General features: G+C 35.0%; 1 protein-coding gene across 3 annotated transcripts in view; it reads right to left on the reverse strand.

Moving 5' to 3' along the window:
• The window catches only part of SLC4A10 (solute carrier family 4 member 10), a 216334-nt gene that overhangs the window by 20639 nt on the left and 177993 nt on the right, over positions 1 to 17702 (reverse strand). For all 3 annotated transcript variants that reach the window (XM_024735940.1, XM_024735939.1, XM_024735941.1), the window contains 5 exons: positions 15969 to 16130; positions 14311 to 14424; positions 13036 to 13197; positions 5698 to 5949; positions 4240 to 4308 (listed from right to left, as the gene is read on the reverse strand). In XM_024735940.1, coding sequence (XP_024591708.1) covers positions 4240 to 4308; positions 5698 to 5949; positions 13036 to 13197; positions 14311 to 14424; positions 15969 to 16130 — 759 coding nt within the window. The remainder of the gene's footprint in view (positions 1 to 4239; positions 4309 to 5697; positions 5950 to 13035; positions 13198 to 14310; positions 14425 to 15968; positions 16131 to 17702) is intronic.

A 17702-nucleotide genomic window follows, 5' to 3' on the forward strand; every position in this document is an offset into this window, starting at 1 on the left:
CAAGTAAGTGTTAGTGGCAAAACATCATGTTTGTCCAATAAAGATGTTAAAAAAAAAAAAATCATGTTTTACCAAAGCCTCCTCATATCCCAGATTCAACATAAACCCATCTTTCCTTCTGTGTGCCCTGTGTGCAGCATGACCTTCCCTCAGGCATCTAAACCAGAATCATATATAGTTCAGCTCATCCACTGTTCATTTATTCATTCATATTCATTTATACATTCCAAAAAAATTGTTGAAAACCTTCTATGCAGAGTACTAAGTGCTGAATTCGTTTCTGGTTTATCCGTCTCTATATTGTCCACAAATATTTCACTGGGTCTTTTTATTTCTACCTCCTAAAAATCTCTTAAAATTACATGTCATTAAATAAATAAAACTCTGTGCGGTGGAGGTGGCAATAGGGAAAAAATAGAGTAAAATCCTTGGGGTTATAACCGAATGTTTCAATTTCTATAGAACTAATTTTTCCCAGCCACCATTTCTCCATTTGTGAAGTTATGTTATTGCATAAATGTACTTCAGTGTGTGAGTGCTTCACTTGTTATTGCTTAAATGGCACATTTGCTTTACTTTGGATTCCTGAAGTGCTGGAGTGCATATAAATGTGGTTATATATCAGAGTACAGAAACAGCATTCATGAGAACACTAATGTGTTTTTTCTGCCATGTTGCACAGTGAGAAGCCTAGATAAGTTGCTTAATATTACTGAACAGGTAACACATAGAGCCCTCCAACAAACAGGGTAACAAATTGACATGCTTCTTGAATGGTTGATATTCAGCACATTTTTAATTATTATTACTCAAGTAATGATAATCATGCTAAACGTCTTCTGAGTTTTGCATTTGCCTTTGATCTTGTCCTAATATCAGTATCCCGTTTCCCCATCCAGTTAACCACAAAATACCAATAGGAATTTCAACTCCCTGAGTTTTGGGCTCACTTAAATTTTCACTAACTCTGTTTCTCAGTGTGAAACCCTATTTGCTGCTTCATTGGTGCTACTTAGAACTCATTGTACTTTTCTCATGGGCCTTTGATAATGTTTTCCTCAATTTTCATTTGAAAGATTCACACCCCAAATAATTCCAAAATTTGACATTCTTGTTTAGTTCCAGACCTCACGGGTATAAAATCATGTGAGTGGAATTAGGGGGAAAAACCTGTTGCAGCCTATCAAAATGATTTTACTTTGTTTCTTAAACTTCTGCTGCTGTATTGATGTGAGCCCGAGGCCTAAGAATAAATACTTTTCACTTACGGTTGAAATCAGTACTCATGGAACCTCTGCCAAAGGCAAAAAAAACCTAAAAAAACCCAGCAAAACAAATAAACAAAACCTTTTCAATACTCTTCCCTATCTGCCTTACGGAACCAATTCTTTTAAAATATACTTTTCATACATGAAGTTACAGCTGAGCAAATTAAATGTAGTTTGAGTAAAATTAAATGCATAACACTTCTCAACCATCTCCTTCTCCCAAGTTAATTTTACCCAGTGGCAGGATGAACAGAGTCATGCTATCTACTTTGGGTGTTCAGTGATCTTACAGTAACTTCATATTAAAGTTTTGCCTTGGTTCTGACATTCAGTAGTATCTTAAGGCTAAAGTGGTTTTCCTTCTCCCAAAGGCAGAAGCTGGTTAGTTGTTTATTCAGGAAAAGAGTTCCTGTGCCGCCTGTCCCTCAGTGTTGAGAGTTTAGCTAAGCTATTCCATAGTGTTGCTGCCTTATCATCCATTTTGTTTGATCAAGCAGCCTGAGGTGACCTTAAACTACCCTAACCCCTCATGCAAGTGTACGCCTTAGACAGCTGCCTGTAGAGTCGCAAATAGATATAAGTTCCTGATGTAGCTTCTCCAACGGCCCTTGTGATCAGCAACCTCCCCTGCCCCCCACTGCCTTCTCCTTATACACCCCTTAGATAAGACTCCCACAAAGCTTACCAAAACCCTGCTCTTTCGATTTGAAGAGTCCAATTCGGCCTTAGCCCAGGAACCCCAAAGCACTCCACCCACTGACCCTAATAAAAGCATGTGTCCCAAGTCCTGTCTCCCTCTCTCTGTCTTCACTTTGTCTGGACCTCCCCATGCGGCCCCTCAAGGCCAGGTACTTCCTGTGTAGACCTGTGAGTGATAAACTTCTCTATTTCAGTTTCTCTTGTGGTCTGTTGTTGAACCGCAGTTCACCATCCAGCACCCTGTGCTCCACTTAAAAAGTGTTAATTTGACAAATTCATAGCACTTCTTCAGATGACTTTTCCTCTGTGGGTCTCTGAATGGCAGTGAGTCTGGCTTGTCAAAGCAAACGTGGTACTTTATATTGACTTTTAGCCAACAAAAACAAACTATACTTTACAATAAATAATCCTCAAAAGTAGTCTCTTTTTCAAGAAAATTTAAGTGTTTTGGAACAATAATGTTGTTATAAAACAAGATGATTCAAAGGCAAATTTAAGTCGAAACCTGTGTTAGTTCCCTAGTGCTGCTGTGACAAATTACAACTTGGTGGCTTAAACAATAGAAATTTATTTTCTCACAGTGTGGAGGCCAGAATTCCAAAATCAGAGTGTTGGTGGGCCATGCTCCCTCTGAAGGCAGTAGGGAAGAAAATTTCCTTGCCTCTTCCAGCTTCTGTTGGTTCCTGATGTACCTTGGCTTGTGGTGGCAAAATTCCAATCTCTGCCTCCACCTTTATGTGGCTTTCTTCCCTATGTCTCTCTGTGTCCTCTCCTCTCCTCTTCTTATAAGGACCCCAGTCATTGGATTTAGGGTTCACCCTAAATCCAGGGTGAGCTCATTTTGAAATCCATAACTAATTACATCTGCAAAGACTCTATTTCCAAATAAGGTCACATTCTGAGATTTCAGGTGGATATGAATGGGGGAAAGAGGCACTATTCAACCCACTACAGTAACATAAACAGGAATAATTTGTCAACAGCCTCCATAAAAATTTAGAATAATCTTGTGGTACTTTTGAAATGTGTCCACAAATTCTTTGGTATTATTCTCTTCACGAGATGGGTTCTAATTTCCCTCTCTGTGCGTGCAAACTGGACACAATGACTTGCTTCTAACAAATAGAAGAAAAGTAGAAGTGACCGTGCGTGACTTTGGAGATTGTCAATAGGCACAGTGACTTTGCCCTCATTCTCTCTCGTATTGTTCACTGGGATGGAAGTTAGCTTCTCTAGTGTGAGGACATTTAAGTGTCTGATGGAGAGGCCTCCTACCAATAGCCAGAGAGGAACTAATGTCTCTTGCCCTCAGCTATATGATAAGCCATCTTGAACATACACCTTCTAGTCCTATTCAAGCCTTCAAATGACTGCAGCTCTTGTCCACATCTTGATAGCAACCACGTGAGACATCTTGAGCCAGAATCACCCAGCTAATAAGTTCCCAAATTCATGACCCACAGAAACTGTGAGATAATAAATGTTTACTGTTTTAAGCCACTAAGTTTTATAGCAATTTGTAATGTAGCAATGGGAAATTAATACAAAAACTATATTTATTTAGCCAATACTTAAACAATTAATAAGGTTTTCCTTATTAATTTACAAAATAATTCTATAAAGACAATTGTAATAACAACAGGAAAACAAACATAAAAGGAAAAAATGTCACCCAGGAGCTCATTACCTTAATAAATTGTCTTTATTTCTCTACCTTCCTTCTTAATCCACCCACACTCACAGTTTTATAAACGTATCATAGCTACAACTCATTTTTCCACTTTTTCACTTTGCATTTCACTTTGTCATAAGCATCTTTACTGTGTTATTTTTATAGTCATCATATTTATCAATTTTAAACTAATGTTCCTTAGATAACTTAATTATTTTACTGCTATTGAATAATTGGGTTGTTTCCAATATTTTGATAATATGTGTTACAAGGAACATCTTTGTGCAAAATTTTTTTTCTGTTTTCATAGATAGGTGTCCACATACATGATCACAGTATCAAAGATCAAAAGTATTTGGATATATTTTTAAATGTACTGCTATCTTTTTCTAAAAGGATTATAAAGTCCAAACCTTTTACAGTTTTAATATACTCATAGTAAACAAAAGTACGCTCAGATTATGAACCAGTTTGGAGAAATTTAATTGTAGTCTGAAAGCTGCTCCTCAAATAATGGCATTTTTTTAGCTACCACATGACTTAGCATCAACAGACCTTAAGATAAGTCATCACAGATGTGCTTGTATTACTGTAATTTACCTGAATTCCTTTTAGCGATGAAGCACCCATATAAAGGAACACTCCATATAGCACTGGCATAGGAATATACTGTAAAAGAACAATTAGAAAAAAGGCACAAGTTATTTTCAAATATAATGTGGTCAATATATTCTGCATTTCCAAAGAAAAACACAGAAAAATAAATAAATATTTTAGAAGCAGTATAGGGCAGAGCCAGAAGACATGGGTTAAAATCCCAGCCCTAAGCACTTTTTAGCTGCATAACCTTAGGTAAGTTACCTAACCTCTCTGTGCCTTAGTTTCCCAATACCTAAAAAGGGATAATAATAGGTCTGTTATAAGTATTTAATAGGTCAAAACCAATAAAAACACATATGATACGCAATAAATATTAACTATTATTATTATGCTGCTTTAGGGAAATTTGAATTTTGTTTCACAATGGTAAGATATTTGGATTAAAGGTGAAGGATGGAGCTAACATTTAGACATCGTTCCTACATTTTACCAGATACTTGTAAACATGTGGATCGTTCAATTTTTCTCTTTTTATTGGAATACCTCAGCATCATTTTTTTCTCTATAATTACTTATATAACATAGAAATTAGTTCTCGCAAATTGTGTAAATTATTAAATAAAGGTAAACTTGTATAAATTATTAAATAATTCAATTAGAATTTTCAAAGTATGGACAACAAAAATGAGTTATAATTTAAAATACAATGAACACACCTTTGAAGTATGTGTCAAAATTATATGACAAAACAATTACTCTTTAATGCTCTTTAAAATGGATTCAACTATTTTATTTTATTTGATTTTATATTTAAGGATAAAAGTGAGACATACTTTATTTCATAAATTGAGATTAATTTTATACACAGAAAAATAGCTGTTAGTAAAATTATGATGGGGTTTAATAAACCCAAATACATTCAGAAAGTTCAGGATTCAACTACTTGAAACATAAAAAATAAGTATGTATAATAATGATGTTCATGTAGTAGTTTTATGAAACATTTAAAATACAAAACTGCATATGTGGCCGTGACCATGACATTGCTTATCTCTGTACCTCCACCTTATATTAAGTAATATTAATTGCAAATATATCTGTCCACTGACAAGAAAATAGAAACTTTATTTTGTGTAGGCCTACAGTAAACTCAGGTCACAGGTCAATCAGAGATGAGTGACTCTTTCCCATAACCTGATTTTCATTTCAAAATTACAATAATAATTTCCACATCAAATTTTACTCTGCCAGATTTAATTTTTTACGTATTTAAGGATTCTAAAATATAGCATATAATTTCCCTTGTTAAGAAGTTATATAAACATGGTAAAATTTCATCACTTTCATCACATGCCATACAATATTCACAAATTGATGGCTTAGATTCAAATGAAATTTCTTAAGCAATAATAAATATATTCTTCCTTCTCTCAAATTCATAAAGGCAGATTTCATTACCTTCAGAATACTGGTCATAAAGACTGATGAACCCATAAGAATAAAAATCATAAGCCCAGTAACCCTTTGCTCCCGAATGCCAAGAAATTTGGGTTGTTCTCCTGGAGCTGAACATTCTGATTCCAGTTTTAGGCTGTTGACATGAGTGATGGAGAGGACAGTGGCAGCCACAAACCACGGCAGGCCCATGATGGAGCACACACCAAGCATGACAGCCACCATTAATAGATCCAGATGGTACCCACAACCTTTCTGTTAAGAGAAAGAAAAGAGGATTCTCATACTACCTGAATTTGGCATAGAGACCAGTGACACCACCACCATGGAATAGTAAAGAATAAAAAAGAGATACTATCTTGAATCTTGTATAACTGATTCTAAAATGCAAAATAAATTAAAAATATAACAGTCTCAAAATATATAATCCACTTAAAGAAAAGTTGCAGATGTTCCTACTGCAATTATGATTATAGTGGCTTCTACATATTTTAATAGGTTTAATGTAATTCTGGCTTAATGGTACATTAGTTTCCATTCTACTTCTACTGAAGAGGTAAAGTCATTATCAAATACAGTCACTTCACTTTGGTTAAATGGGCAGGTTAAATGGGCAGGTTAATTTGCAATTCATATGTCTAGTCTTTCATCATTAATTCATATGAAAAATATTGAGCATCAATTATATACCAGGCATCAGGCTGAGAAAACAAAGTATGGGCTGTGTCCACAGCAGAGCTAAGAATGGCTTGGTTGTTACCAGAAACCACTTCCTGACAACACCCAAGAAGCCTTTCTGCTAATATCTCCTAAAGAAAAACTCTTCTTAAACCCTCAGTTTCCAATTGCCCTGTTTTGTCTCAATGGCTGACTTTTACTGGGAAAAATAATATCATAGAACCTAAACTTCCATATGTACTCATTTTTATCTTAATATATTACTACTGCATCTTGTTCTCATCTGTTTCAGTTTCAGCACTGGAAAATTTTGGCCTCTCCTTAAAGTGATAGTTTTTGTGTTTTCTATCTCCTCTATGATCCTCCTGTGCTATCACTGGCCTCCAGAGGCTTTCTTGAACCAGGCAGGAAATGTAAATGAAGAAAAATGGGTGCAAGGGACATGTGGAGGTGTGGGGACCTGGAGACTGCTCCCTAGCAGAGGGTGATTAGCTAAGAGTTCTCTGAGGAGACAAATTGAAGAATGGAGAAGAACGGAGTTACCCTCTTCCTCCATCCCCCATAGGAAATTGACAGTGTAAAGCCTCAGAGGCAGCAAATGCTACTTTACATTCCAACTCTTAATGACTACTTCATGAGAGGTGGTGGAATAAAATGCTTAAGGGCATAAGTTCTGGAGACAGGTGGCCTGGAATCAAATGCTGGCTCAACCAATGATCTTGGGCAAACCATTTAACTTCTTGTGCCTCTGTTTCCCTATCTGAAAAATGGTGATGATAACAGGAGACATCTTGCTGGGTTGTTGTGAGAATTAAATAATTTGCAAATGATTTTGCACATCATTTAGAACAATGTCTGAGATATTAGTAAGTACCCAGTAAATGTTAGGGGCTATTATATTGTAGCAGTTGAACAATACATTTTTCTTTTGTACTCACTTGTTTCAAGGATCCTCAATAAAAATATATAAATGTTTCTTAAGGGCAGGTAAACTTGTCATACAATTTCTCAGTATATCTCAGTTTTTAGTGCAATCATTGACATACAATAAGCAATCAAAAAGTTACAGATTGACTTTTTTAAAAGGAAATATGCATTATTGAAACAGTTTTTAGAATCAAACAGGTATAATTTTAAAATAAATATAGCTGCTAAATTTATTATTATGAACACGAGCAAAAATTACCAATTATTCTAGAGGAATAATTTTGGCTTTTCTTACAGGCAGTTTTACCAAGCTGCAAGCAGTTTCCAGCTAATCTGTAAGCTATTAGAGCCTGGAGGGTGAAATATACCGAGTGTCTGATGTGTATTTGTCATGGCAGTGTTTTCTTTCTGCTATTTTATTTTGTTGTTTTATTAAGAAAAACACCCTTAAAATCGGTTGTACTTCCTTCCCTTTCTGCTTATCCCTGACAAATTATAAAAGTGTAGGAGATGACAGCGAGGAGAAAATGAGAGATACCACATAAGGACCTTTTCCTCCTGCATTGTCACCAATTCCATGGCACCCCTCCTTGGGTCAGCCTAACTGGGGCAATGCTCCAGTTCACCCAAATGCCTAAACTCAATTTCCCTTGTGAATATGACTCTAGAAACTTTTTTTGCTAGTAACTCAGGAGAGGTTTTCATTATTAAGAGATGGAGGGTGGGAAGAGAAACACCCTGGTGGCAGCATGACCAAAAAGGTGTAACTAGCTTCACTAGGGCCATACTCTGGTCCCCTGGTCCTTTTGCAGAACATTTTGGAAAATGTAGTTGTATAGAACTCAAATTTTAGTCCCATTAAAGACCACATCTTAACCAGTTAGAGGAGTGTCTTGTCCTAGGACCTCTGGAGTGTGAAGAATATAGAACAGCGAAGGACCTGACCCTTAGGCCCCCATCGCTGAGGCAATACAATGTGAATGGTGCCCCCTGGGCAGTTTTGCAAAGTTGTGGTACTGCTAAGAGAGAATGGAAGAGGTGCTAGTAGCTGAGAGGTAAACATTAGAGGAGGGCAAAGGACATGGGGCCTTGAGAGTCAGGCTTGTGCGTTTAGCACACCCTGGACTCTCCCAGGGTCCATGCTCCCTATGGCTTAATAATATGAGGAAGGCCTTCTTCATGAGAGTGATTTCCTACAGCTCTTGTCTTAGTGTTTTAAAAATATGATACAAATGTAAACAGTGGGATTCTAGATTGCAGGAAGCAGACAAAATAATGCTTTCCGAGGGAATAATTTCCTTTTTAAACTTAGAAAGCAAGCTTTGTAAAGTCCAAGTAGATAATAAAAACAAAAGTACGATTTCCCCCTGATTATGTTATACAACAATGGGAGCATCTTAATTTAATGTGAATCAAAGGAAATAAAGCAGTTCTGGCACTTCCACTAATTAGTCATTATCCTTCTTCTTGCCTTTCATTTAAAATGTCTTTAAAAACATGGTCTTTGTAACCATATTATTAGCTGATAGGCATGCCAGCCAAAGGGAAGTATCCCTTTGTCAGAGAGAGAACTGTGCACCTTCTAACATATTTCTGTAGATTTTTTTTCTGAAATAAAGACAGAACCAGAGCTTCTATTCTCACATTCATCCATGAATCACGGGAAATGGACATATGGGAGGAAAAGGGAGCATAGCAACAGGTGATGCTGCACCAGACCCCACTAAAACCAACATGCAGCAAGACAAGAGGCCAGCCAAGAGGACCATCTGATACCCAGATGCCACTGCTGAAAAAATTCGTCTCAAAGCTTGGCAGCAATTTCCTGCATCTGTCAAGTTAACCACATAAAAGACTATAGATTGACATGAAGAACCAGGCTGACAAAGAGGGCAAAAAAGAACATATCAAATGCCATAATCATCAAGAGAATGTAGTGCCAAATGAATGTTGCAAATGCATCCATTTACTCAAGTGATCTGGAATTGTATTGCTGTTTATTAAAAATGATGTCAAAAGAAGCCTGAACTGTCTACAGAAACATGTAGAAAAGCCCACGGTTGTATCTTAACAGAAACTTTCTTTTCTGAAAGATAATATCTAACTATCCACTTTTAGAGAATGTACTTTTTTTTTAAAAAAGTGGATATTTTTAATGCTTTTCAAAGGGATTCAGTTAACCAATGCTTATTCCACTTCTCTAGGGAAGAAACAAACAAATGAGAAATGCTAGAGAGAGTATGAATTGACCTCTATATACAATATAGATGAAATCTGCATTCTCAAGTTTTTACATTTGCAACTTCTGATACGTTTGAGTGACCCAAAGGATCATGAGGTGCGGTGAGTTAGAGTTTGCTAATCTTGAAATTCTTCATTCTGAGGGAGGAGTTAGTCACTTAGCCTGTGAGTTGGGGCTAGACTCTTCATCTCAACACAGCTTTATTACGTATACAGTAACACTCACAAAACGATAAAGAGATTTTTACTGGCAGGAAAAAATCCTCTAAAAGAAACCCAACTACTGGATTTGGTAATGGAAGTGAAGAAAAAGTGAAAAGATCTGAAATATAAGTTTGGGAGAGATAAAGAATGAAATGATGAATTTCTAGGTGACTCGGATATGTGATGTAGACTTAGATACAAGATGTGGCCTCTACCAGGTGCTTGATACAGAAGCTAGAAATCATCATTCATTAAACTATCTCAGGGAATGCTCCAACCAAGGCAAAAATGGGTTTTCAAGGGAGAAAAAAAAATAAGTAAAAGCTGAAAATGTGGTTAACTTGTGGTCTGGGGATATATTCAAGAAACATGTGTCTTTTTGTGACAATGTGGTTCAAGTTAAAGCCAGAGACTGTGCAAACACTTCAGGGAAGCAACAGGCGGGAGAGCGGCTATGGAACAAACCATTACTCTGAGTAAAGAACATTCTGAGAAAGTGATTTTTTGCTGTTATTAACAGGAAAATCAGTAGCAGCAGACCACACTGTAGTGAAGCTTAGAGAAGACAAGGGTTAAAGACCAAAAAAAAAAAGTGTTCGGTGTAGATAAAATATGTCTTTACTGGAAGGAACTTACTTTGCAAATATCCATATCCAAGGAGGAGAATGGGGTGTTCAGACTCATAGTGGCCAAGAAAAGACTAATTCTTCTGCTTGCGGCAATGTAGCAAAATTTATGATTAAGCCAGATTTGCTGTTTACTAAATCCAGGCTATTAAGGGGTAAAATATGAATCTTTTGATTACATAGTCATTTGTACAATAAAAAGTAATGTACAAATAATGTAATATAGTTTAATAATATAGTCTCAAGTTTGTCTCAGTGACAAAAATATTAAATGCTTTAGTTCTACATTTAATTTTATAAACGCAGATACTTGAAAGGACCACTTAAAGAATGCTTTATTATAGTTTAGCTATTCTATACGATACGTAAAGGGGAGGTAAATATAGTATATTTGTTGATCTGGAGCTTTGGAAAGTCTGTGAATGTCAAGGGCCTACCATGGGCTCATGAAGAACAAGGAGCAAGCAATATGTGATTTATAAGGTGGAGAGATCTGGAAACAGCAAGCATACAGGACAGCCAAAAAGGTAACATCACCTTGGGCAATTCTTCATTTACTTCCACATTCTGTTTTAATGATTCCACTAATATTTAGAAAAAAAATTTACAAGGAAAATTTCTCAGTTAAATCAGTGATATTTCTGTCTAATTATAAAAGCCAAAAAAAAAAACACACCAACTTCATTTGAAAGGGAAACAATGACTACATAGCTTACTTTCTTTCTAAAACAGGAGTCTTTTCATTTTAAAACATGTGCCATACAAGGAAATATATATACTGCCATTAAAAATGATAATGCAGATTTATATTTATATTGTTGGCATCGGATAATTACCATTATAATGCTCGTATGTAAAAACAACAAGCAACATATGTAGTATGAAAATACAAATTTTGGTGTATAATTAAAACAGAAATGGGAAAAATAGAGATGTTTTCAGTTTTAAAAAATAAACTGGTGTCTAGGAAAAATGTTTTCCTACTCCTTAGAGAGTAGCAGACTAACAGCATTCAACATTAAGTTCTTAACATCGGTTTTATAGATCTACTTAATCAACTACATAACTTATTAAGTTGTGGTGGTATTTGCTTTTGCAGAAGGCTGATATTTTAAAAGCAAATAATATTTTTGAATGATTGATATTAAATAAGTTGACTACTAATTTGGAAATCTGAATTTCTTGTTTTGAGAGCTGTAAATGAATTAAAGTTTCTAATATTGAATAATGTAGTTCAGCAGTATTTTGGAGCCAGCTCATACAGACTTATGAGAACCAATTGTTTAATTTTCAAATATTTTCCTGCCAATTTTTTGATGTCACTCTTTTAGCTTGAAATGGGCCACGATGGGAGTATTGACATCATGAAAATCGGCAAACATTATAAATCAGGGTATTTCTTTTTATACACAGAGGACTGGTTGTTAAACATGTACCAGCACATCACTGGTCTAGTTCCTAAGACTTCATGTGATATTTTGGTAGAATACATCTTTAATAATCAAAAAAATTTTTGACCAGAACAAGAAGTGAATATGAACTCATTTTAAAAAAGGTTTTGAGCACACTTAAGTTACTTTCTACAAAGAGAATAAAGAATGCTCTTTAAGAGAGACACACACTCTCCCCAATATAATAGACAAAATTCCTTTTCAGTAAGATTTATTACAAATAACTGTGCTTTCTTATACTTATGTCATTATTACTTCCCATCAAATACTTCAATCAATCTGATTTTTAAATCTTTCTAACAAACATACTTAAAAATTCTATAAAGTATGATTTCTGTTGCTCTGACAATGAAACTTTTCCTAGAGTTTAAAGAGTATGCGAAGATAGCTGGCAATTATCCCATGATACCAGAAAAAACAAGATTGTGCCTGTTCTGTTTTTGTAAGGTTTGATTCAGAGTACTTTTAACCATTCAATGATTTTTTTGATTTTATTTAACATATTCCTATAAATGATAGTGCTTACATTACACATCTCAGACAAACTGCACACCAGTGAACAGCTAATTTTTCACAGTTGCAAAATGGCAGGGTCAGAATATAATAAATAAGATACATTCATATTTATTCTTTTTGTAAAAGAAAGTCATTAGAATCTGCACTAAAATTCAACAAAGATGTCACAAACTATAACATTTATGACTGGTTTTAATGTCATAGACATTATAGATGGAGGAACGACTAAAGAAAATGAGAATTAGTTGAAGATGTAATTTGTTCCAAAATGAATGCAATCTAATAGGTGTACTTAAGGTCAAATAGAGAAATAGAAGAACCCCAGACGTAGGACAAATTGGTAAAGCTACACTTCATCAAAATAGATTATTTCATTACAGTGTGTTAAACATGGTAAAGAAAGCTAGAACTTTGGCAATGTTTTTAAATTTTAAGTCCTGGAGGTAGGGTTCCAGAGTTCAGAGCTCAGCCAAGTGCTATAATTAAATTAATTAATTAATAATTAATAAATTAATTTTAAACTTATCGTAAGACAAAGTTCCATGAATATAGAAAATAAAATTATGAATCTGAAAATATTTTAATATTTCACTATGCAAATGACTATAGAATACAAAATATAATAAACATCAGTATAAAGTATAATTGACATCCGTTGAATCACAACGATTTACATTAAAATGGAGGTTAAAATATACCTTTAGCTTATGCTCTTTTCTGTTGATGATGACGGCTGTAATCTGTTGGTCCATAAAAATTAGAATAGTACAAAGTAAAGCTGGAATAACAGCAGCTATTACTGTCCACCATGGATTTGGGCCTAAAGGTGTAACAAACCAGCCACGATCATCTCTTGTGGGCTGTGAAAATTTAAAGAATGCAGTTATTAACTGGATTAATGAATACCTAATCAAATTGTCTTACAGATAATACCAGGAAAACCCTAGTTATAAACTGATATGCCAAGTGAATTATATATTTAATAATAATAATATTCACAAAGCATTTATAAGGTACCAGACCCTATTCTAAGTGCTTTAAATATTTTAACTCATTTTTTTCTTCACAACAGTCTAAAGAAGATACAGATAAGGAAACTGAGACATAGAGAGGTTCAGTAAAATTTTCAAGGTCCCAAAGCTAGTAAGTGGTGGAGATAGGATTTCAGCTCTGACAAACTGACTCACAAATTTGTGTTCTCAATCAATACCTATATTAAATAAAATCATATTAATATTTATCATTTATGATTGGCAAATTTATTTACATTTACAAATATCACATTGACTACTGTGTATAACTCTTATTTTAGATGTGTATCCAGGTCACTATGTAAAAATGTCAAAAAGACGTTTGGTCACATCATGGGCTCAGGGAAAGGTTCAAACATGGCTGGTGCCTGAGATGAGTCCCAAAGGAAATCATTTTGACAATTCTTTGAGGAAGTCCCTAGCTATTTTTTTTTTTTTTTTTTTTTTTTTGGGGGAAGCACAAACCCGCGTCCCCTGTATCGGCAGGCGGACCCTCAACCACTGCGCCACCAGGGAAGCCCCCTCGCTCTTTTTGATAGGTGAGGAAACAGGTTCAGAGAGGTAAAGTAACTGGCCCAAGGTCGCATAGTTAGTAACATGGTCTGAACTCTATTCCAGACCTAATTTTACCTGTTTTCAAGCCCTATCCACTGTGCATTACCCTTACTTTCAAAATGCTTCCTTATCTTTTAAGCATATAGATATTCCCACTGGAATAATTGACAGAAAATTTTTTCAAGCTGCCTCTAGGTTTCCATTTCTATTTTTTTAATATTAGGCCAAAATTTTAGTCATGCTGTGGGCATTTTATTTACTGTTATATTAATCTATATTCTTTATATTTTCATGAAAATCCCAAGTACTAGGGTTATAGCCATCATCTGAATAAAAATTAGACCTACAGAGATGGAGAGATGATAGTAAATCCTATGATAACTTCACCTTGAAAACACTTGGTACTTGTAGTTTTGGAGATGGGATCCCAATGGCATAGTCAATTAAAACCATACACAGAATCGTAAGAAAGACAGCAAAGTCGCTCACTATGGATCGCACCTAAACATAACGAAAACACTTGTCACTTGAAGGAACTATAAATAGTGAAGAATACTCAGGAACATAATCTAGAATCACACTTTATAAACACTTTATGACATAATATCATAATATTATATTTTACGCATACTATAATATTACTACTAACTCTTGTCATATTTATATTTATGTGTCTCTGTCATTAGGATGAATACACACTCAACATTTTCAAAATGAGGCATTATGGAATAGCTACAATGGTGATTGTGCTGTTTTCATTTAAAATCTAAGTTTATTATGGGAATCTTGCATGATACAATACCACTACATCAGCAGTGCTGATAAAAATCTAAGTTTATTATGAATTCCAGTATGTGAATATTTATTTCACAGAATAAGGTTGCATGGCTAGAATTTCGCTATATTTTAGTACTCTTTCTCACGTAGGTAACATTTTAATATCATAAACCTGAAATACCATAAAATAAAATTATCTATTTTTATTGAAGAAGCATAATATTTTAGCTAGTTTATCTGAGCTACAAGTATGGCAGCAGGTAATTTGCACAACAGAGTAAGCAAATTTAAGTTATTCTATGTAAGCCAGTTTTTAAAGCCATTTCTCTTTTATAAAGCCTTCATTGAGAAAAATTCTTAAACAATAATCAACAAGATCTGCCTTTTATTAGGCTGCCTTTATGACGCACACACAAACACATATAAAATGCAGGAGTTTGATACAAAAAAAAGAATTCTATATTAATCAAATTGAGCTTTGGGGGGTAAGAAATGAATCTTCCACGTTACGGAAGGAAGAGGTAAGAAAAACAGAAGTTTCTCTCAAACAGCAGTTCTTAAAACATTTTCCCAGAGTAGAATTTTCATCACAATTTTTAGCTCATCCCTAAAAAGCTTGTTTTCTTGTTTCTTTTCTTTCTTTTTCTTTTCTCCTTCCTTCCTTCCTCCCTCCCTTCTTTCCTTCCTTCCTTCTTTTTTGGCTGAGTCAGACCTTATAGGTGTTACTTTGCAGTGTTAAATATTGAACTAAGCTGTTTCTCTGTTTACTTTCCTTTCCAAATATGCAGATGCAAACGTGGTGGGTAAGGCGGAGGGACTGACACTTTAAAAATGAAAAAGAGGATAGTGTTCCAATGAGTCTTGCAGGGGCTTCCCCAATTACAGAATGTAACAGTGGCTCCTATGAGGTGTCTGTCAGGCTGGAATAGTTCCCACTGTTCACTGGGCAAGAAAGTGACAATCAGTAATGCAGTGTGTGCTTTTGAGTTCCAAAAATGAAAGTGGGAAAGTGGGAGTTTATCTCTGGGATTTGAAGTTAGGAGATAAGCCTGGAGGGAATGTGTACTCCTAGCACTGTATCACAAAATGCTTTCTCTTACCTCCCTCACCATGCCCACTCCTAAACTGGCAGCTCAATCACACAAAAACCTTTTAGTGGCTCCTTTAACGACAGCAATAGCTCTTTCTTTTGTCCTAAAACACACATGACTCCATAACATGCTTTCTGTTGGTTCACATTTTGATCAGAAAAATTGTAGTCTAAGTACCTTGGTTGGAAAATAGCGGCTAGTCTTGAACTGCTTCAGTGTGGCTGACAGAGTAACTGTGGAAAAGAACAGGATCACTGACCAAAATAGAACATCTGGAACATATGGGTGCTCGTGGCCACAAGCTCGTCCAACATACTCTCCATGCAATGATTTGCATTCCTGCCAGAGCAAGTAAAACAAATGGAGCTATTAAGCAAAAAAGGTGGACACGTTTCTTTCAGAAAACTAACATCTTAAGATCGCTTGCAGTTGAGTTGCTGAAGTTGTTCAGTTATGGCTCCTATTTGGATAGGTAGTGAGCAATACGAACCACTTCTAAAATTCTTGCCTTTTCAAATTAAGTTTAAATCTATAAAACTAACTGATTTATCAATCACCATCTTAATGCATTTTCACATCAACCCTATAAAATAGGTAGTTGTTATTATTTCTATTTCAGCTCTGAGGAAACTGAGGTGTAGAGAAGTTAAGTAATTGGCTCTGGGCTCACCGCTGCTGGGTGGCAGCAGAGTTGTGATACAAACATGATATTCCTTTGGTGGGAATATTATTAAAGAAGAACAATGATTTTGTAGAATTATCTAGTCCAAAAGCTCCCAAGAAAGGTGAGAAAAGCAACAAAAAACTATGATACATTATTACTGGAGTGAAACTGAAAGTCAAAGATGGGGCTCAAATTTAAATTATAGAACAAAAGAGAAAAAGTTAGTATAGAAGCAATGCAAAGTTCATATTTACTATGACTTCTTCATGGTCTTTTTTTTTTCCTGGTATATATTTTATAAGCCTCTGAAGGATCATTTCTAACTGCTGCCTTAGCCATGAGGTGGCAGCAAAGTCAAAAAAATTTCCTTTCTTGGAGGGAAAAAAAACTGAGCATTTTAAACATTAATATTTTGAAATTAAAACTTTTAAAAAATGTTTTGCTTTTTACTATTTTAATTTAAAGATTAGAACACTAAATTTTAATTTTTTATTTCAAAACAGAGAAAAGAATGGTTTAAGTGATCCAGTGACCTTGTTAGTACTTGAGATATCTGGACCTGAACAGAAACTGAATTGTGCCATATACTTAAAGATCTTAGGGAAAAATATGGACTGACGGACTGATCACCAACAGAGACTGTCCAATGAACAAAGTTTCAGGCCCTGGAGTCCTTGTATAGCAGAAAACAAATACCTTCAAAAGATTCTAGACTAAATCACAGATTGTTACATGGTTATCCAAAAACAAACTAGTAAAATCTACTTGGGGCAGCTACCCCTAAGGCTAGGATTCTTGAGAAATATTGTTTGTATACTTTATAATTATCTAAAACAATTCCATTCCCTTTTCTAATCTAACTGCAAATGCTACATTCTTTGCTAGCTAAAGTTGAATTCCAATTATCTATTTTAATATAGAGCGCAATGACTTGGCTAATTGAAAAACCAAAGAAAAATCCCCCAGGCCTTAATTATAGTTTTAATTTTCCTTCTCTCAAAACTCTGTTAAAATAGATAAAGTAGCAAAAATGAATCCTTGAATTTTTTAGTCCCGTCTCTTGCCCCTTGTCCAGAGATACTAGTATAGCAATTACTAAGCAAAGTAATGGTTAAGAAGAATGGATAAATACAAAGAGGAGCTAGAAGCTCTGTTGTAAACACATTATCTAAATATTTGTGATCAGTCTTTTGTGCAGATATAAAAGTCCTCCAAGTCTTGGACTTGGCTGGGTCTTGTTCTCAAAT

The sequence above is a fragment of the Neophocaena asiaeorientalis genome, unplaced genomic scaffold, assembly GCF_003031525.2.
Source record: "Neophocaena asiaeorientalis asiaeorientalis breed wild unplaced genomic scaffold, Neophocaena_asiaeorientalis_V1.1 scaffold72, whole genome shotgun sequence".
Classification (NCBI taxonomy): Eukaryota; Metazoa; Chordata; class Mammalia; order Artiodactyla; family Phocoenidae; genus Neophocaena; species Neophocaena asiaeorientalis.